General features: G+C 32.2%; 4 protein-coding genes and 1 long non-coding RNA gene across 6 annotated transcripts; 3 read left to right on the forward strand and 2 right to left on the reverse strand.

The window, feature by feature from the left end:
• The first annotated feature begins 3294 nt into the window (after positions 1-3294).
• LOC146944554 (N6-mAMP deaminase-like) lies at positions 3295-9993 on the forward strand. The gene is made up of 12 exons (XM_085742920.1): positions 3295-3416; positions 3522-3598; positions 4331-4340; positions 7850-7931; positions 8025-8084; positions 8194-8412; positions 8495-8571; positions 8675-8744; positions 8817-8930; positions 9015-9081; positions 9546-9650; positions 9748-9993. Exons 1-12 carry the CDS (start codon positions 3334-3336, stop codon positions 9870-9872), a joined length of 1089 nt encoding a protein of 362 aa, XP_085599046.1. The 5' UTR covers positions 3295-3333; the 3' UTR covers positions 9873-9993.
• On the reverse strand, positions 4792-7005 carry LOC146944555 (uncharacterized). 2 transcript variants are annotated; one of them, XR_015025967.1, is made up of 7 exons: positions 6972-7005; positions 6755-6848; positions 6309-6379; positions 6166-6237; positions 5958-6039; positions 5728-5880; positions 4792-5006 (listed from the first exon to the last, which is right to left on the reverse strand). It is a non-coding gene; the product is annotated as an uncharacterized LOC146944555 (long non-coding RNA). The 2 variants fall into 2 exon arrangements; XR_015025966.1 differs by lacking the exon at positions 6972-7005 and having other exon boundaries at positions 6755-6948.
• Positions 9994-12469: 2476 nt separating the features above from the next.
• Positions 12470-15713, forward strand: LOC146944556 (putative serine/threonine-protein kinase PBL23). The gene is made up of 5 exons (XM_085742919.1): positions 12470-12966; positions 13799-13980; positions 14067-14256; positions 14775-15166; positions 15249-15713. Exons 1-5 carry the CDS (start codon positions 12840-12842, stop codon positions 15537-15539), a joined length of 1182 nt encoding a protein of 393 aa, XP_085599045.1. The 5' UTR covers positions 12470-12839; the 3' UTR covers positions 15540-15713.
• Positions 15714-16545: 832 nt separating this feature from the next.
• LOC146944557 (uncharacterized) lies at positions 16546-16875 on the reverse strand. The gene has a single exon (XM_085747968.1). The coding sequence runs from the start codon at positions 16873-16875 to the stop codon at positions 16546-16548; it is 330 nt and encodes a 109-aa protein (XP_085604094.1).
• A 1869-nt stretch (positions 16876-18744) lies between these two features.
• CLS (cardiolipin synthase) lies at positions 18745-21686 on the forward strand. Its single transcript, XM_085742921.1, has 8 exons — positions 18745-19313; positions 19400-19466; positions 19837-19911; positions 20010-20061; positions 20421-20506; positions 20605-20679; positions 21192-21286; positions 21394-21686. Exons 1-8 carry the CDS (start codon positions 18904-18906, stop codon positions 21479-21481), a joined length of 948 nt encoding a protein of 315 aa, XP_085599047.1. The 5' UTR covers positions 18745-18903; the 3' UTR covers positions 21482-21686.
• The last annotated feature ends 814 nt before the right edge of the window (positions 21687-22500 follow it).

Genomic DNA, 22500 nt, shown 5'->3' on the forward strand with positions numbered 1-22500 from the left:
GTATAAGGCACCATCAAAATTTCTAGCTGTTACGCATTGTACGTGGAAAATGGTCCCAACTTGTACTCTTGTTTCTTATTTATAGGGTAAGCTCAATTACCATTAGGTAACTCAAGTGGTAAAAAGAGAGTGTGATTAAAATAGAAAATTTAGCTATGGTTTTCTGCATTGTAATGTAATGAAAAAATTAAAAAATATTGTAACTACGCCCATGACATCACATGCAGTGTCTACTCTCAAATTTTCGTCTAGGCAATTTTGTGATCAATTTGTGAGATCATCTTTTGTCTCAATTCCACACCAAATCCAAGACAAAAACAAAATAAATCTTCAGCATCTGTGTCTCTAGAGCACAAAATTCGACAGCACACATTAACATTTTGTGACACATACCAATGAAACAACTCATTCATGTTGTAACTTTTCGATGGTACCACCCTCGTGTGTTTCAAAAGCTGATTGAGGTTTTCTCTGTGTATATGTTCTGGATTCCAATGAAGATTGCACCACCTGCATATTGATATCTAATGGTTGATTTGGTCCAGATAAAACGACAAGATTGAAAATAGTGATTTCTTCACCCAAAAAAAAATAGTGATTGAAAATTTAAAAATAAATAAATAAAAGTTTGAGCAAATGATATGTTTATTGAAATATATTATGGGAAATTGATTACTTGGTCGTAATAGAATTGAAATAATGATAAAACTATTGAAGTAATTATACGACAATGTGTGGATAATAATTTACGTAAACACTGAAGTAATTAAGCACTAGTGGGAAAGGAAGAAAACGAAATAAAACCTACTAAATTGAAAAATTGAATGGTGAGAGGATGTTACGTGGAATAATCTGGTATAAATGTATGTAGGGGGGACACATTCTAGAGTCAAATCCTTACATCTTTCCTTATATAAAAAAAATAATTGTCTTTTGAATACTGGACAAACCCACATGCATGATATGCACCCATAGGAAAAAATCCAATGCTTACTAGATTATGGTTTGTAGTGTCACTATAGTGCAGTTGAGCCTGTAAATTGTAATATTTGGCAATATCTTAGTACATTCTTTATCGAAAAAGAAAAATGGGTCACATTCGACAAGTCATTCCTCGAAAGTTTGAGGAAAATGGTAGTTAGTTTCTGACTCAGACTAATGTCTCATTGGACCTCTGTTCCTTTTTTAGGTTTTACTTCCTTTTTTTTTTTTTAAATAAAGGTTACACTAACAAAGATAATTTAGCATATTTGATAATTTAGCATTACTTGGCAAGTGGGTGTGGAGGGTGCCGGAGGAAAGAGATAGTTTGTGGTATAAGGTTTTAAGTGCGAAATATGGAGAGGAAGGTGGGAGGTTATGTTTTGGGAGAGGGGGAGGATCGGTTTAGTGGCAGAATTTGAATCTAATTAGAAGGGGAGGGGTGTGCTTAATGAGAGATGGTTGTTGGATAATGTTGTCAGGGAAGTGGGTGATGGGACTTCTACTCTATTTTGGAAGGATCCATGGCTTGGGGGCTTTTCCTATGATATTCGCTTTAGACGACTTTACGAGTTGGTTGAAAATAAATTAATTTCAGTTGCATAAATGCAGTCTTTGGGGTGGGGTGATAGTGGGGAGGCGTGGAAGTGGCGTATACGGTTGTTTGCGTGGGAGGAGGAGTTGTTGAGGGAGTCTGTTACTCGGTTGTCTAACGTGGTTTTGCAAGTAATGGTGCTGGATCGGTGGATTTGGAAGTTACATTCATCCCAACGGTATACAGTTAAAAATGCTTATAAAAACTTAACTGTTGTTGATGTTGATTTTAATGTGGATGACAATCAAGTCAATATTTTTATTTGGCATTTTTTATTAAATTGGATTGCTACAAAGGACAACTTGGTTAGGAGAAATATAATTGCTGTTTTTTATTATTACTGCTCGACTAATTACGGTTATATGGAAGACAGATATCATTTGTTTTTCATATGTGTTTTTTATGGTCGCTCTTTGGAACTATATTGCAGGATAGTTAGGGTTCGAAATGGTTTCTCATGGAAAGTTATTAGACCATCTTCATTAATTTAGGGGTAAGGGGGTTTAAAAAAAACTTTCGACCGACATGCAATATTATTTGGATATCAGCGCTGTATACAATTTGAAAGGACAGGAATGAGAGAATTTTTAATCAAAAGTATGATCCACTCACATCTCTTCTCGAAAAAGTAAAGAGCCAGGTGTGTTGGTGGTTAAAATCGGCCTATATTTTGTTTGATTTTGATTACCAAACTTGGAGGAAGAATCTTTTAATGTGTTTTAAGGCAATATTTTAATTTTCTTTCGTCGATGTGGCAGTAGTTCTACTGTGTTGCAATACTCTTTGATTATCTTGCTCTCTGGTACGCCTTGTGCTAGAGGAACATCTTTTGTTGGTTTAATTTATTTATCTTTAGCCTTTTCAAAAAAAAAAAACTAGTGCCCCAGTCTCCATAGGTACTAGTTAAACAATTAAAAATAGAAAGAAAAAAAAAAGACAAAGTTAACATAAAAAGAACACTTTTTAACCCACTTGAATTGATTTGATGATATTAACTTTAGACCTGAGAATATGCTTCTCCTCAAGGTCTCAGGTTCAATTCTTACCAAGTTGGTATTTTCTAAATAATAATCATGTTTTCTACCCTATTCTTGTCTTGAAAATTGAACATTGGTATAAAAATAGATGAAAAAATAAATCAATAGGATTCAATTTAAAGATAAATTGGGAATAATTTCGTCAACTATAGTATTTGAATTTTGTTTATTTTTTAATCAAGAATTTTAAAGTTTTTTTTTTTGAAAGAACAATTTTAAAGTTTTTGTCGCGGAGACCAATAAAAGAGTAACTATTAATTTTATCATTAAAATAAAGTTTTGTTAATAAATGTAGTCGTGATTCCTTAAAAAAAATAAGCGTAGTCGTGATACTTTTAAAGACCTTAAATAAGTTTTGTTAATAAATGTAGTCGTGATTCCTTAAAAAATATAAACGTAGTCGTGATACTTTTTAAAGACCTTAAATCTTAATCAGTAAGTTTTCATAAAATTTATGTGTTCAATACATTGAAATTTAAAGTATTTATATTTTCTCATGAATAATTTATTAATTTAAAATCTTTAAAATAATAGAAATTGGATTTGTTGACCAAAAAAAAAAACTTGATTTGGGACCAACTGTAGTTTTGCGTGAAACTTTCTGACTCATATACACGAGCAAGCATAGCAAAAAACACATCATCTTTCTATATATTAGTGACGTTTCTCAACACAACAAATAATACCATACTCAGAAAGAAACAAAGAACAACAAGAAAAATGGAAGAGAATTGGTGTCTCTCAATGCCAAAGGTTGAACTGCATGCTCACCTCAATGGTTCTATCAGAGTCTCTACACTCTTGTACGTCACCAAATATTTCCCTTCTTTTCTTTTTTCTGAATGAATGAATTTTATTATCAAATTATCATTATCATTATAACAAAAATGTTTTATTCACAATCACAGAGAACTTGCCAAGTCTTTGAATGAAACTCAAAAGGATGCTATAAATTTCTCTCAAGTGGAACATCTCATCACCAAATGTATGTATTCTCCTGTTTGATTGTCAATATAAAACTGGAAAACTAAAACATTGCTAACATGTCACTCTCCTTTGTGTTTGTGTGTTTTTGTGTTGTTTAATTTCAAGTTTTCAATACCTTTGGTTGATATTGATTTTGAAATTATTTATGAAGTTTGATTATTACACACATATGTGTTGGCCTAACCTTTGTCTTTGTGTCCTGTGTTTTGTGTTTGATTTTGTCAACAAAAGGACAACACAAAATTCATCATATTAGGATAAGTATAGTCACAAAAGTCATATGAATTATTATACTTTTATTTTAGGAACATCATAGGTTTGCTTTAGAAGTATAGTTATAGACAAAACATGACATGACTACTTGGTTGTATTCTCTTCTTTTGTCTAATTGTTGTTAGAATTTGTTTTGTTTTTATTAGTACCTCGGTCGGCTAAATATATGATATGTCGACTTAATCATGAGAATTAAGAAAGTTGATAGTAGTATTAAAGAGAATTGATTTATGTTTTCATCAAAGTATTTACCATAGAGTAAAAAAATGTTACTGCTGGGGATATGTTGGTAAAAATAATAATTAATGCAATTGAAAATTCGAATGGGATCTTATAAACAAGAATTGGGGAAAATCTCAAGAGGGTCTTATATTTAAGGACAAATGTAATATTATTTTATGCTAAGCAGGTCCTAATCTGCTTCTGTTGATTCTTATATGTGGTTTTGTTATTACAGATGAGCTTACACTCACTACTAAAAAAATGTCATTTTCAAACGGAATTTCAGACGGATTTGGGACGAAATTTACGGATATTTCCCACGGATTTCGGACGCAATCATGTTTTCGGACGGATTTCGGACAGAAAGGGCGCTGTCCGAAAAGGCCGCGTCGCAAATAATAGTTTCGTCCCAAATTTCGTCCCAAATATCTTCCAGACGGATTTCGCACGGTTAAGTTTGTGGGATATTGGACTAAAATTGGGACGGATTTCGGACGGAATTAAATTTAATTTCCTACAAATTTCGGACGGAATTAAGTTAAAATTTCCTACGCATTTCGGACGAAATTTTCAAACGGAATTAAGCAAACCCTTATATTCAATGATGACTTTAAAATTTCTATGCTTAACACTTTTCAAACTAGATTATGGGCTTATTTGCGAGAGAATTGCCACAAAACTAATATGCAAAATATATAACAACATAATTAAATATTGTCTCATTCATATAATTCATTCAAGAGTAACATCAATCAATACACAAACACATCTTAAAAAAAACATTGATTCATACATCAACTTAATTAAACAATAAATAAGAGTAACAATGACTTTTATTGTATTCGGGAGATATTCTTGAGGCTTCTTCATCACATTGGCAATCATTGGCAGCCTACATCACTTGCTTATGCCTGTACAATAGTAAAAAAAAACTGATAGACTTTAATTATGTTAACCATTCAATGTCAAAATCATCAACAACAAAGATATTTAATCACATAAGCACATAATACTAATAAGCAACAACACAATATGCCTTCTGTTCTACATCACATTTGACAAAATGAAAAGATGATATATATGTGCCATTGATTGTGCCCAACACTAGAGGTCACTAGTAATCATCTTTACAATTACAATGCAAAAGTAACAACAATGCATTGTTAAAATCTTTTACAAGATTTAGGGCAATATTGTTTATTTTCTCTTTCTTTCTAGCTTGATAATACCTGTGCATGATTTTATGTGACATTCAAGTTTTAGGTCACGGTTAAGAAGTTCATAAAATTACATCCTTTAGGAAAAAATTATATAAAATCAATCAACTACGTACTATAGCCAATAGCCATCAAAGACAAGCCATATTGTAAAATAATTATTACTATCAAAGTATTAACACTTAACAGATCCTTAAAACAACAGTATAGCTAGTACTCAAGTCCTTAATTACAACGAGGATTACCGTTTAGTAATGAAGCTGATAAATTTTCTCCATTGAAAAGGTTAAAGAAACTTAAACATGATATAACACATTTTCAAAAAAAAAAATTCATATGCTTCATCACTTGAGGTAATTCCATCTTATTCAACTAACTAACCACAAAACAAATTAAACTCTTCCATAATCCATACCTCTTAATTCCCTGCTAGCTTATCATCACTGATCAGCAAATGCTCAGTAGCAAACAATTCTCCATTAATCAGCAAAAAATAGAGCAGCTCCCTACACACAACATTCCTGCTCTTGTCACTTGTCAAGAAGATACATAAAAACAGAGCAGCTCCCTACACACAACATTCCTACTCAAATAAGTATACCATATGCAAAAAAAAATATGCATAAAAAAGTGCAGGAAACAGACCTGATTTGCAACAGAACACTAAATCTCAACACGCCATATCATAGGAAACCACCTTTGAGTAACTCTAATTAGACTGCAGAAACTGCAACCAAGAATTGTAACTAAAATACTTATACAAACTGTAAAACAGAATTGTAAATCATGTTAAATGTACAAATTACATACTCAAATTTTAAGTTGAAATCATGAATCGTTCTGTCTAACTCACCTATCCAAGTTTCCCAATTCACTTTCTCAACTTTTTGGGTTTCAAATTCTCTTTAATTTTAAGCTTGTTCACCTGCATTTAACCAAAAGTGAGAATAATAAAGACAAGGAATGTGAAAGACAAAAGTGGCGAAAATGTGTTACCAAGTTGCCCTGATGCCGATATGTTGATGAGGGAAATGCAGATAAACAAATGCCAACGAAGATGTTGATAACTGCATAAATTACAATTACCCAAATATAAAATCAATCTATAGAAAACAATCAAATAATTTTGAGTGTTAACAGAAAATTAACTAGCAGAGATCTAAAAAAAAAACTCAAATTTTACATATAAACAAAACACACGGAAATGAAACAAACAGGAAAATAGGTCAGCAAGCTAATCAAATCAAATTACAAGCAGCAAATTCAATCAAGGATTGTTAAAAACACAAATCAACTGAAACTGAATTCACAAGCAGCAACTAACTAACACTTATTAATTCAAAATTTATCTAGTTCAATCACCAAATAAATCAAATCAAAACTTCTAAACACATGCAACAAGAGATGAACTTGGATCCAATGGTTTGACTAAATTACAATACCTTCCCAAGAGTACAACCAGAGCAATACCAGCAACACCAGCACCAACAGTGATAACATTAGCATCACCGTTGAATTTTTCCGAATTAACTTCGCCTACATCGATAATCGTCACAATTTAAGAAACAAACCTTCATAATTACACTTCTTAAGCATCTTTTCAAGGATCTTAAGCCATGTTGGATGGCAAATTCTTGTTGGTTAATCTCATATACTTACAGTTAACTACTGACTTCTAACTTAATAACCATTTTTACTCCTACCTCCCAAAACACAAGAATCACCTTCATTCTATCCCCTAAATATAATAAATCCAGTAAAATAATTCTGATGAGATGAGGAACAAAAGTGACCCATTTGTGATTGAACGAACTTGAACAAACATGATGAAAAGAGGAACAAATCTTATAAGATGAGAGAAGTAACAGTTGAATCCGATGTCAAGAGCAAGAACTGGAACAGGAACAACAAAGGCGATGAGAAAAGCTGGTACACAAACGCGAAAATCAACAAAATCTGGAACAGGAACAACACGGTGGAAAACTGGAACAGGACCATTGAAAATCTGGAACTTAACTAACGGGGTTCAATTTCATTGATGATGGGTTTTAATTTCATGATGATTGATTTTGGGTTCAATGAAAAGAGGGAAAAAGATGAAAGGGAGTAATGTTAGGGTTTAATTTTTGATAAAAAGATGAATATGAAAATTCATTAAAGAGGGAAGTTTTTGGCTTTCAATTTTGATGAAAATATCAAAGGGGGGAAATTTTTTAGTTGACCCGCTCAAATGAAAAAGAATGTGTTCTTCAAACTTTGTAGGTTTAATAATAATAAAAATAAAAGTAGTGGCCGTCCGAAATCCGTCTGAATATTTCACACGGTTTTGGGACGGATTTGTTTTTTAAATGAAATTCGTGCGAAATTCGTGGGAAAAAACCTTGTTTGAACATGCTATCAAAATTTCACACGATTTTGGGACGGATTTGGGACGAAAATTTCGCTCCTTTAAAACTGTCCCAAATCCGTCCGAAAAATTCAGACAAAAACTCATCCGTCCGAAAATTCCGTCCGAAAACGCTGTTTTTTTAGTAGTGACTGGCTGAAGTATTCCAATTGTTTGATCTAATTCACAATGTCATCACTGATCATGACACTGTTACAAGAATTACAAAAGAAGTATGGCTTCTTATTTACTATAAGAATTTTGTTATTGCAAAAATTCATTGCTATTTCATTTGTACTAGTAATGATGATAATAGCTAAAAACAGGTCATTGAGGATTTTGCATCAGATAATGTTGTCTATTTGGAGTTAAGGACTACTCCAAAGGTAACCAATGCAGATCATTGTGTAATTTTCCGCGTTCTTATTTCTATTGAATTGAAATAGAGTTTGATAATTGATCTGATGAAGAAAATGCTCGATTGTTTTCATTCAGAGAAACGATTCAATTGGAATGAACAAACGCTCATATGTTGACGCTGTAATTGAAGGCGTAAGATCAGTTAGCTCGGTCGATGTGGATTTCATTCCAAAGACTGGAGATTCTAAAATTCCTAACAATGATAAATGCAATGGAAATTCTAGAAAAAAAATCATTGTTAGGCTTATCTTAAGCATCGACCGCCGAGAAACAACAGAAGCAGCTATGGAAACTGTAAGCTAAAATTTGATAGTAATTTGACGAGTTTAAGTTTGTTTGATGCTTCTTTTGAACATCTGATGTTTATTTGTTACAGGTCAAGCTTGCACTAGAAATGAGGCATTTAGGTGTAGTTGGAATTGATCTCTCTGGAAATCCAAAAACCGGTGAATGGTATATCAATATGATCTAGTACTAAACTGTATCAAATTGCATTTTATAATATGAAAATTGATGTTTATGCTCAAAAGTCAAAATCGCTTTTTAAATTTTGTAGGACTACATATTTACCAGCACTGAAATTCGCACGAGAACAAGGTCTTAATGTAACACTTCACTGCGGAGAGGTGAGTTATTCTTTTGATCTTACTTGTTCTGAGTTTCGCGACTGGTTTATTCTTCTGACCTTGTGGTTTTAGATACGCAATTCGAAGGAGATAAAAAATATGCTTGAATTTCATCCCCAAAGGATTGGACATGCTTGTTACTTTGAAGATGAACACTGGAGAAAGTTGAAGTCTTCTAAAATTCCGGTTAGACTTTTGCATGCTCCTTCAATTAATTTAAGTAAGGTTTTCGACCAAATGTATTAATTATTTCATCTTGACTATTTTCAGGTTGAAATTTGTTTGACATCAAACATCAGGACATTCTCTGTAGCATCTATAGAAGTTCACCATTTTGGTATGTTCTTTTGCTTATGGTTGACATTGATGACCATGAATATAGAATCAATCAAAGAATTGTTTGTTTAACTTTACAAAACATGTTGTAGGCTTTAAATTGACTATATGTTTTTTGAACAGTATTTTTTTTTATGTTGGATACTAGTTATCCATTTTGAAGCCATTTCATAAAGTTGTAAATAAACTTTCACTAAAGGATCAACTTCAACAAGTAGTTCATGTTTGGATAAACAACTTAATTAAGTGCTTTTAGCATAAGTGCTTATGTATAAACTATTTCTATAACAAAAGATAAAAGAAAAATTGTTTACATATAGATTATAAGCTGTTTTCATAAGCTATCACAGAGCTTACAACTAAGCAGAAAACAGCTTCTGTACATGTTAAGTGTAGGTAAAGCTCAAACATGTCAAAGAAAACAGACATGTAGCCTCTCTTAACACAATGTTCTTGGTCATGCAGCTTATTTGTACAAGGCAAAACATCCTTTAGTCCTATGTACTGATGACACATGTGTATTCAATACAAGTCTCTCTGAGGAATACAAATATGCTGCTGATTCATTTGGTAGGTTTTTTTTTTTTCTTTTTTTAATCTTGCAACTAGTAAATTAAATTCAAGCTTATTTGTTAAATCATGCATTTGTTTTTTGTCTATTCTTTAGGGTTGGGAAGGTGGGAAATGTTTGAACTATCAAGGAATGCTGTGGAGTATATATTTGCAGATAATGGAGTGAAGAATGATTTAAGAAAATATTTTAATTCAGTGTCAAAGAATATGGAAGTGTGAGTAAAATTTCATGTAAGAGAATATTTTTATTTGGTTCATATGACTATATGTCAGTCAGGTATTACAATAATTGACAAATTATTATATCATGAATAATATTAGAATCTTTATTTCATTGCAATTGCATGTGCTAAAATTGTTGCAATTAGACACTTCTTAATTTTACCTCTTCAATTGATATGATTACTTATGCTCTAATTGGAAGTCAGTGTAAAACTATTAATGCCGATTGTACATGGCGCTTAAACTTATAAAATACTAATCAATGAGAGTTGAGTTTAATGGAAGGATCTAAACTCCTACAATATGATGAATCATGATTCAAATTCCAACTAATAGATGCATGTATGTTATTGTCCTACATGTCTCGAATAGTATTATTTGAAGGGTACCTAACGGAAACGGGAAAAAGTGACTACGATGCCGGGTTTAAGTTAGGACTTGGTCCCATAATACACCTATTTTGAGGCTTTTAAGATTAAATTATATACAAAATACAAAGATATTACTCATACACCTCCACCCCCAAAATGTCGATTCATGTGTTCAAATGAGACTTAGCCCCTTTTATTAACAAAAAAAAAAAAAAAAAAAAAAAGGAGTCTGTGTCCAAATAACAAGCATTGTGTACACTATGTTTTGATACGCTTTTGGATTTTTTATTATTACTTTCTAAAACATGCAAGCTTTGGAGTATAGTATGTACTTTTGTGTGCAATGTTGATATACCGTGTCACGATTATGTGTATAAATAACAAACTTTGAATATCGACCATAGAAAAAGTGTATAATTAAACTCATTCATAATAAGTCAAATCGTTCACACGATAATGGTGCCTTGACTGAATGGTTGGACATCTTGTTCTCAATTCAGGTATGTGTTTGATAAATGGGGCTACTTTTCACACTTCCAATATCAAATGAGATGCATGCAGATGGAAAATCCACTAATTTTGTTGTTGTTTGGATGCATATTTTTAGGATTTTTTCAGATAATCTATGTTGTTTGAATATTATTCATCAAGATTTAACTGTAACAACACACTCTTTTCAACACTTACTTTTTAATTGGCTTAAATCATAGTGGGTCTCACACTTTGAAAATGGGTTTCAAAGTGGTGGGTCATACATTAGTTTTATCCAATAAGAGAATGAGTATTAAAGAGAGTGTTGAAAAAAGAGTGTCCGTAAAACTCCTCAATGAGCAATTATACATATGTGTACACATTTAACTTTTTAACATTCATTCAACACCTTATTTTTCTCTATTTCTCTTTATATCACATCACCAATATATCACATTTATTACGTCACTTTCTTTATTTTTTTTCTCGACATGTATAATGAATATTGGATATACATGAATCATTTTCTTCATATTCCCTCAAAAAAAAAAAAAAAAGAATCATTTTCATATACTACTGTGTTGTATGCATGGGTTACACGTGCTTGATAGCCGTACTCTACCGACTTCAAATAGTGAAAGAATCACTGTTCCATCACTTTCAATGGTCAATTGTATGAAAGTATCACCACCCTTGCCCGAGTGGTTCAAATCGCCTTACAATATCCGACTTAACAATTTTGGTATTTTTGTTAATTAAGTTAGGGGTTGTGAACGTTTTGTGAATAATATTTTCATTAGCATCTAAGTTATTTTCCAAATTAAAACTCAAATCTACATCATATAATTGTAAGGAATTTGAAAACCAACAGCTTATTTTATTTGATTTTACTGATACAAATTTTTGTTCAGATTCAAATTTAACAACACATGAATTGAATATTAGAAGTAAAATTAAATAAATTTAAATAATATAATATAGATATTATAAAATAGAAATAAAATAATTAAATTAAAGTAAATAATAAAGTATATATACAACAAAATACAACAAAAATAGAGGATACACGGGTACATAGTGCACGTCTTTTGCTAGTGTCAATAAATCAAAATATCTCGAACAAATCATTATAAATAACCCCTAAAAAATCAATATAAATAAATAAAATAAGTTAGTACCCTATTTAATATTAAATAAGTTAGTACTTCTTGGATATATATGTGTGTGTGTGTGTATTATAGTTATGATAAAACAATAATAATGAGAAGGGTTGTTATTTTTTTTAAGGGTTGTTATTTTTGCATTGTGTAAAAGGAAAACACCAAAAAAATATATAAATTCCTTGGTTTTATGTTTTAACTAATAAAAATTATTTTACTTTCCTCAAAAAATAAAAATTATTTTACTAAAATTAGTTACAAAATAATGAAATAGGTACATATTCAATTCAATCGAGAGATCAAAAAAAGTATACACATTTCCTTTTCAAGAAAAAAAAAATGTATACCCATTCATCATGCGTGTTTTGCAGCATCACATCCCATAATAGATAGCTATTCTCGTCAAACTTTCAAGAATAGAAAGAGTTGACTTTATTTACATCAAACTTGTTACCCATTTTCTACTTAATTAATTAATAAATAAAACTCATATAGTCTGTAAAGAAAATGTACCACGACGGAGCAATAAGGTAAAAACAACTTGTTATCCTTATCACTTTGGAAAATGATAGTGTGTAAAAGAAAAATAACCAGCTAAGGTTAACTATCTCAAAAGAATACCATTTTGATACCAAAAACTATTTTAAGAAAATCACAACATCATCTTTCTATCACGTATATAAAAGTTTATCCAATATTTGAAACATGCATAACGTCTTTCAGTTACAACAAATTTAATCAATAATTAACCACATTGTATCATTCTTGTTTCCCTTTTTACCAAATTGTTCCTGAGATTAATTAAGGTACCTGTGATTAATAAATTAATCATTTATTAATCACAGGTACTTATTAATTAATCTTGTTACCAAATAATAAAAGTCCTAGGTGTCCAACAATTGACAATCTTGTTACCTCTCAAAAAACACAATCAACAATATTATTAAGGTTTGTTTGAAAACATGAGTTGCATTCCATGTTGCTGCAAATCCGATGTTAAATCAACCTCTTACAACCAAGTTTCCAACAAAGTTTCCAAAGGAAGAAGAACATTTAAATCATTAGCAGATGCTATGTCACGAAAAACAGGTATGTGGTATATGATTCATTCTAGATAGATACACAAATTAATATATATTATTTTCTAATTCAATCCAACAATATTTGTTAAATTGCATGTTCATACAAAAAAGGCTTAAATATGTTATTCGTCCCTGCAAATAGGGGTCGCTTAAAATTTCATCCCTGCAATCGCTAATCCTTTTTTTTTGCCCCTGCAAAGTTTAATCAGTTAAAAATTCGTCCGTTGACCAAGTTAATGACTGCCACGTCATCAAATTAACAAAATGGCATGGGAATTGACGAAAATACCCCTGGCTTATTTTTTTTTTGTTTTTTTTCCTTAAAAAAAAATTCAGTTTTTTCCCGAATTTTTTTTACGATTTTTTCCCGAAAATTTTTCAGTTTTAATTTTAATTGTTTTTTCCAATTTTTTTTTTTACTTTTAATTATTTTTTCAGATTTTTTTAATTTTAAAAAGAATTTTCAAAAATTTTTTTTGAAGGAAAAAAAAAAATTAGCCCAGGGGTATTTTCGTCAATTCCCATGCCATTTTGTTAATTTGATGACGTGGCAGTCATTAACCGGGTCAAGGGACGAATTTTTAACTGATTAAACTTTGCAGGGGCAAAAAAAAAGGATTAACGATTGCAGGGACGATATTTTAAGCGACCCCTATTTGCAGGGACGAATAACATATTTAAGCCTACAAAAAATAAAAATTATGTTGTATGACAATTCCTTCCTCAAAACCACATTGTTCTATTGTTTTTGGTTCATTTCTTAATATGGTATATAATTATATTTCCAAATGGAAATGTGGATTAATAATTTGTTTGATCTTAAATTAAATAAATTGCAGGTAGCAGCAGACATAGACAAATTACAGCAGAAATACTAAAATATGGAGCTGCAAAAAATGATGTTAAAGTATTAACATATGAAGAAATTGCTGAGGCAACAAACAACTTCGGTTCTGATTGTCTTGTGGGAGAAGGTGGATTTGGGAATGTGTATAAAGGATACATGAAAAGCATTGAACAAGTTTGTTTCTCTCTCTTTCTTGTTGTACAAGTTTGTTTCTTGTTTTACAAGTTATGTGAGCCTCATATTAAATACTCAATGTTCAGAATGTAGCTGTGAAGACTCTGAACAGGGATGGGAATCAGGGAACAAGAGAATTTTTCGCAGAAGTTTTAATGTTGAGTATGGTGAATCATCCAAACCTAGTGAAACTTGTCGGTTATTGTGTAGAAGATGATCAAAGGATTTTAGTTTATGAGTACATGACCAATGGAAGCTTGGAAGATCACCTTCTTGGTAGGTAGTAGTATCTAAAAACATTATGTTTCTTAGACTTCTTTTTTTGGTGAATAGGAAATGTCATCCTTAAAATTGTAATCATCGATCAAAGTAGCCTCTCTTTTTTTCGAATTAGCAATTGCATCCTTGACGTCAATCAAAAGGTCTCTTTGTTAAGTTATGCGAGTATGACTCACATGACATGTTAAATGAATATGTGACATTCCACGTGGGCTCCATATCATTTGTGGAGTAAAAGGTTAGGAGTTAGTTTTCCAAAAAAAAATTACCCAAACCAAAGTTCAATAGAAAATCATGTCAAGTGATGTGGAGACGCATCACATTCGTCCTATAGACATGGCAATGATTTAGAGTCCACATGTTTCTAACAATTGAACTTAACGAAGAGATTATTTGATTGACATGTTACAATTTCAGGGGACGAAATTGCCTATTCTCCCTTTTTTTCAATTCACCGAAACAAAACCATAGACAACACTAAAACTGAAACGAGTGTGTTTGTTTGTTTACCACAGATATAGGTAATGATAAGGAACCATTGGATTGGCATACAAGGATGAAAATTGCCGACGGAGCAGCAAGAGGACTTGAATATCTGCATAACTATGCAGATCCACCGGTGATTTTTCGTGATTTAAAATCGTCTAATATACTATTAGATGAAAATTTCAATCCAAAGCTTTCTGATTTTGGTCTTGCCAAGATTGCCCCAAGAGAGGGTGAGTTTGTAGCCAAAACCAGAGTTATGGGGACTTATGGCTACTGTGCACCAGAATATGTTGCTACTGGTCAATGTACCCCAAAGTCAGATATTTATAGTTTTGGTGTTGTGTTTTTGGAAATAATCAGTGGTAGGAGAGTAATTGACACTGCAAGAGATGCAGAAGAACAAAACTTGATTGATTGGGTATGTCGCGTTAAATATGAGATTCAACGATGAAAATTTCATTAAATATGGTGATACTAACATTATTTTTATGAATTGGCAGGCACAACCTTTGTTTGAGGATAGAGCAAAGTTCACTCTAATGGCTGATCCTTTGCTTAAAGGAAAGTTCCCTGTAAAGGGACTATTTCAAGCCCTTGCAGTGGCAGCAATGTGTCTACAAGAAGAAGCTGACACGCGCCCGTACATGGATGATGTCGTAGCGGCTCTTGCACATTTAGCAGTACACAAAACTGATGAAAAAGACATAGCTGGTGAATCTATAAAAACTGCTGGTCATGTTGAATCTTTTAGAGCTCCAAGTGGAAGTTCATTTGCAGCTGAAAGGGCATAATAGTAGCAATATGGCCATAACAGACTATGGGATTTCACTCAAAATTGTCCTACCAAAAAAAAAATTTGCTTAGGGTGTAATTCTGTTTGTGTAAAATGTCCTACACTCCTACTATTAAATGTTTAGGCATTAGTGATTTTCTTTTGGGATTGGAATCAGGATCCCTTTGATTCATCTTTCTTTCTTTTCATTTTTTTTCAAAGAAAGTTTCACCTGAGTTTCTGTTTTTATTTCATTCATCATTGGACATCCGAGATACCGATGTCCAAAAACATAAATGTATATTTCCAAATTCCAATTACAAATACATCGTTTTTTTTTTTTTTTTACAATTTTACATAGATTAAATTTCGGGTGTAATCCAATCCATCAAAACCGACTTTTAAAACGGTTGGTTCTTATCTCCAGGCCTTATCTCTAGTCAATATGAGACTTAGAACCTATTGCTGCAACAATGTCTCCAACGGGTTTTGCTTTGATTCAAAACTTGCTTGTTCATAAGGCGTTAGCTTAGTGGTGAGACTACGGTCTTCAAACCACAAGGAATAGAGTTAAGACCTTAGTCTCGGATGATCTGATAAGAATGATAATAACCAGCAGTACTAAAAGTGCAGGAAAATTGAAACATGTGATCTGAAAGACACAGAAAAAAAGAGCATGATCCCAAAATTAAAAAGAAAAATAATTGTTCAATATCAACAAAATGTGAAAATTAAAATGAAGATGCTGCAATCATGCAAGTTTTGATCCCTCAGAACAAGCTAGTGCAGGCTAACTCAAGAAACTTAAAAAAAAGTTACTTAAAAGGACTCGGATTCGACGAAGTAAATGTGTCACATAGTTACTGATTTTGGCCTTCCAATATCAGATCAACAATGAAGATTATATAGCAATAATTTAACTTTAGTAAAGGTGTAATGTATGCCGACTGATCTGAAATCAATAGCCGAGATCAATTAATACATGTAAACGCTTGCTTTTTCAATTGCAGTAGACCGGATCCCACTTAGAGGTGAAAGTTGTTGATATCATCCTTGAGGATCTTGTAGCTGTAACCAGGAATTCTGTTGAATTGATTACTTTCATGATCTATTTCTGTAACAGAACAGATTTTTCGGATGAACCTGTTTGCTGTGCTTCTTTGCTTCCTTTTCTTCCAAGTTGTTGGCAAAAACCAGAAACTAGGCTTCTTTGCTTTCTCCATGTCTACAAGGTGTTGCTGAGGTTTCTGTGAAATCCCTCTTCTATCTAACTCAAACTTAGTGAAATATTCAATTTCCTTTCTCACTAGTGATCCAATAGTGCCCCTTGTGCCTATAGCAACAGGTGCAGCCATTTCACATGGACTTGTGCCAGTGAATTATATGGCACTACTATTTATAGTGAATGTGGCTTCTAGTTGAAGAAAGTAAGGGTCATGGTTCTTAATTTTCAATTATATGGCACTATTTTTTTTTTCTTTATTAAACTGTAGTATATGATTAAATGCTTTATGAAAAGCAAATGCATGGAATTTAACAAAATTGAAACTTTAAAAAGTTGAAATGAGTTGGTTTATGGACATCATACTTTACACTTTTTGACACCATGTTTGTATTTTTTTAAGAAACTATTAAACATAGAATGTTTATCTTATTGACAGGAACATATTTAGAGACATTAACATCACAAAACATGTGTAGCTAGCCATGAATGAAATGTGATAGGCACTGCCTAATCAAAAGTTTCTTATGCATACACCAGGAAGTGTTAACTAGGATTAATTTTTTAGAAACTTTAACTTGAAATTCCTCTTTAAATTAAACAATTATCACTTTTCTATGCTTTAAAATGCAAATTTTAAATTTCTCTAGCGCTCAATGGTTACCTTTTTTTTCTAAATACATCATCATGTCATGTCAGAGTTATTCTCCGCCTTTCATGCCTTGGTTATGGGAAAAGGGGTTGAGATGTGTCTTTCATGGTTGAGGTGCTTTTTTCCCTTCTTAAATTATTTGTATGTTTATTTTTGGAGAAAAAAGATCATGCATAAAGTACTAAATTTGAAAAATTGTGACTGCAATCATATTCAATCAACAAGTAATTCAATAGTGATTGGTATTTGTGAAATTGAGTCCCAATTAGGACTCATCTATTATCAAATGCTAACAGAGAGACCGAACACCACATTGACATGTTCCCGTTAAAAAATCTAAATATGAAATCATTGAATATATCATGATTTATATGTGTTGATGTTGAACATTGAACACGTCTTCCATCATAAATATATTGTGTTAAAGAGCTCATCCCAATATTTTTTTTTACTAAATATATATATTCATTCAAATTGATATAATACATTGAAAATAAATTCATTGCCCCCAAGTTAATTGCATAAAACAACAAAATATATAGAGATGTGACAAATCCAATTGACCAAAATATTCACGTCTATAGATATGTAACATTGACCTCTAAAAAGTTAGAGAAACTCTCTCTAAAAGTTAGTGTCAACTATTCATTCATACATTTGTTAGTAACCAATATAGTGTAAGTAACACAAGGAGAGAAGGGCTTCAAATGTGGGATTGTAATTGTAACTTGTAAGTGTTTTCTCACTTTATTTTGAAAATTAAAATTTATTTAATAATTGATTACAAGATGAAATTAAAGCCAAAGAGATCATAAAAAAAAAATTGTGAAGTAGTTTAATGGTTAGATTAACACACATTATGTATGGATAAGTGGGGAATTCAGGATCGAACTTCAACCCTGCATATAGTGTCTATAGTAACTATCAACTGAACTACACTTACAAGATGAGATAATAAAACTTGTTACTTACGAACGATGTGTATAAATAAAATTCATTAAGTATAAAAAAAATAGATATATCTATTGTGAGTGTGAATACTTTTACTATGAATAAAAATCAATTTTCAAGCATATATTTTTCTTTTTGATGGAAATCTCCAAGCATATATTCATAGGAGAATGATAATCAATGTTCTAAGGGTATTGATTAAACATCTAAAACAAGTAAATTTTTATGAAAAAATTGTGCAATCATTATTTGATCAAAAATAACATATTACAGTATATTTTTAAGACAAAAATTTATTTGTAGATTCTTTAACCATTATCCTGAGGGTACTGGTTAGCAAAAACGATATTTATATCATATCAATCCAGTGTAGTCAAAATAATATTATTATACCCATCTATCCATCTTTATTTAAAACCCAAAACAAAACCCTTTCTTCCAATCCAAAAGAAAAGTAAAATAAAATTATAAAAAGACCAAGTTTAGAAGAGAGAGAAAACAAAAACAAAACCTAAATTACCAGAAATTGTAAGAAGAAATGCTTGAAGTCGTTCAACAATGGTGATTTTCAGGTCTCTAAAATCAATCCTCACAAACTCAAACACCATAGCTAGAACCTTCCTTACACCAACAACCTCAACAACAATCACTCTTCCCTTTTCTCCATTACTCCACAACGCGCTTTTCCGCTTCCCTTCTCATCACAACGGCCCCCTTTTCCTCGCTTCTCCGCCGTGGAAGCTTTCTCAATCCGCTACCCCTCTTTATCATCACGCTAAAGCCGTTGTTTTTCGTCGTAACGCTGTTAATCTTAATCTTCTTCGGATCACAACAACCCCTTTACCAAACCATCGTCGTGTTGATTCCAATTTGAACAATTCACCGCAAAGTTCGCTTTTTTATACTTTTTTCAATGCGCCAAATTTGATTTCTTTTGCGAGATTGGTTTCGGGTCCTTTTCTTGGATGGTAACTAGTTTGTGAATTTTGCTTGAAATAGTTTAAAAAATTGTTTTTTTTCTTCATGTGTTGAATTGATTTATGGTTTTTTGTAGGATGATTGTGAATGATATGTATACTTCAGCTATGGTGGGGTTGGCTATCTCTGGTGGGTCTGATTGGGTATGAAAAAAAATTACGTTTTTTTTAATTTTGATTTTTGAGATATGTAACATTTTATGCACTCTATTTGCTAAAATGTTTTCATAATAGATAATGTAATGTAACCTTATTCACTCTATGCTGAATTCATATCTTTGTAGCACTTACACATTTGATTGAATACGTGTTTGGTGTCTGACATGTGTCGATGTTCGACATTGACACGACACCGACACATGTGTTTACATTCAATTATTTTTCAAATTACCACATGTGTAGATGTGTTAGTGTCATGTTCGTGTCTGTGACATTGTCATGTCCGTGTCTGTGTTAGTGCTTCATAGATTCATATGCTAAAGTTTTCATTTTTTATGTGGGTGTGTAATTGTAGCTTGATGGGTATGTGGCTAGGAAGATGAAGATTGATTCTGTAGTTGGTTCCTATCTTGATCCCCTTGCTGATAAGGTATCGATGAATTATAGTTTCTTGTAAGCACCGTGTAATGTTAGCTAGAAATTGAGGTTGTATTTTGTTTGATGGTATGTTTTCAATCCATGATATAGGTACTTATTGGTTGTGTTGCTGTTGCGATGGTTCATCAAGATCTACTGCATCGTAAGTAGTGCTTCACTTCGGTAGCTGGTAGTTTTGTTTGTGTTTTTTTATGGTTTCTTTAAATTGAAGAAATAGTATATGTTATGTGTGTGTTAAAACCAAGTTGTGAACATCTTTTCTCTTTGGAACAAGATCTTTAATTATTCTGGGCTGGCAATTGAGTGTAGATTTGACTATATTTTCGTAGTTATATACTGTTTGCACTCATTGAGTTCAGTAGCTGAAATAGAAGGGTGTAGTGAGTATTTGTATTCATATAGTGGTTTCAGTGTATAGCATTTAAACTTGAGAACACATATATTACTTTGTATTCCATCTATGTGGTGCTAAACTATTCATGTTGGTTTTTGATTTTGCAGCTGGACTTGTCGGACTTGTTGTGTTCCGAGACGCCTTCCTTGTTGGCGGTACAATATTTCAAAGAGCTAGTACCTTGGGTTGGAAGGTATGAAATTAGAACGTGGTTCTCGAATTGTGTTTTTCTTTCAGCTTCAGAATTTGTGGAGATCAAAATGTAATCTTGAGTCTCTGTGGTTATCTCAGTGGAAAAGCTGGTCTGATTTTTTTAACCTTGATGGGACCGGTCGCCAAAAAGTTGAACCACTCTTTATAAGCAAGGTAAGGCATTATCAGTGGGTGTTGAATTTATTCTTCAGAGCAGGGCCTTGGACCTTTAGGTTGGAATAGCTTTCTGTAATGCAGTTTTATCGCCACGTTATCATGTTTCCCATGTTGATGAATTTTAGGATTGTGATTGTAATGTGAATACATACACAGAACCTTTGCAGTCTCTTCTAGATGTTTTACGATAGTTATCTAGTTTTCCACTTTCACTTTTCTTCTGCATTTGTGAATCCACATACTTACCGACTTTACCTTTCCATCTTTAATAATACCACCCCATCTTTATGACTGTTTGGGAACATGACCAGGGTTTAGACTTGTGAAGTGAGGCCTCAGATTATACAATTACCATTCTTTAACTCCTTACTCATCCAGCAACACATAAAAAAGAACTTTTTCTCATAAATTGAAAAGCAGCATGTGGTTAGAATAGAAAATAGAATATAGACAGGTAATAGTTTTCCTTTCTGTTCATCCCACTTTCTGAGGAATACCAATTTGGACAGGTGAATACAGTTTTCCAGTTAGCGTTAGTTGCTGCAGCTCTTCTTCAACCTGATTTTGGAACCCCAGAAAATCAATCATACATCACTTATCTAAGGTAATTTGAGCAGATTTTTTTTTCTAAGCTGAATTTGGCTCGAATTTTGGTTGCCCTTGTTCTGATGTTTTCCCCATTTGTTGAACCTGGTTCATTTTCTGGTGCAGCTGGTTAGTAGCTTCAACAACAGCAGCATCTAGTGCGGCATATGGTGTAAAATATTTGAGATCTCCAGTTGTATTAAAGTCAGCCTAGTCGAAATTTAGTTGATTCAAGTAACATGCAACTTGCTGAAGTTCTGATTTGAGCAGTACTTTTAGCAGGAAACTGCATGAATAAATATCAGCTTGTTTAATTACACATTAAAAAAGTAGTTGTATTACCAGGAAAAGATAGTAGAAAAGGTTACATTTTTGTAGACTTGTTCCATCAAATTAATTTATTCTTTTATTTGTCATAATGCATCCAAGGATGTTTCAAAATATATATTAACGACTAATGCATCCAAGTAGTGTTATAAAACACCCTTTAGGGACTTGAATCAAAATATTTTTAAAATGCTACAAGCTGATTTTCAAAAAACCTGCATTTTCAAAAGGTTGAATGGGCAATCCCCTTTGTGTGTGTGTTTGTGTATGCCGTGGGACATCAATCCGAACGGTATTGGTGCCATCACATTTTATTCAAATGCTAGGTAAACAAGATTGCTTCTCAAATCCCTTGACAAAAATAAAAAATGTAAATCCTAATGTGAAAATATGTTGTGTTTTTCTCGTAACATTTTTCACATCTCAGTGCGCAGAAAGTGCAAAATGCAAATTATGCTAGATCTACAAGTTGCAATAGATCTAACACAACTCTGAATTTACAAAACTCATCAACATAAGGCACAAGTACTTTTCCTCAGTTGGTGCAAAATCACCTCATTTAGCTTATAAGGCGCTGAATTTCATGAATGAAGTGTGAATTGTGATGATTCAATTTCTCACTGGCTCAAACTGTTACCCTCTAAACACCAGACGGTTTTAATGTATGCTCTTCCATATGATCTATAAATATCCATTTTAGAAGTCGAACTACTGTTACTCCGTATTGAGCTTCTGAGCCAAATTGTATGGCCATATGATCATGTTTCATAGACTCGTTCCAATTCATCTAAAATTGACACCATGGTCATGGAACATAATAAGATTCTAGAAAAAGACAATGATTACATGCATTTTTAAAAATACTTACTACTTATGAGTCTTAAAGAGTGCCTTGGGGGCACTCGT

This window comes from Medicago sativa, chromosome 2, assembly GCF_051527215.1.
Source record: "Medicago sativa cultivar Bolivia chromosome 2, Bolivia_mono, whole genome shotgun sequence".
Taxonomy (NCBI): Eukaryota; Viridiplantae; Streptophyta; class Magnoliopsida; order Fabales; family Fabaceae; genus Medicago; species Medicago sativa.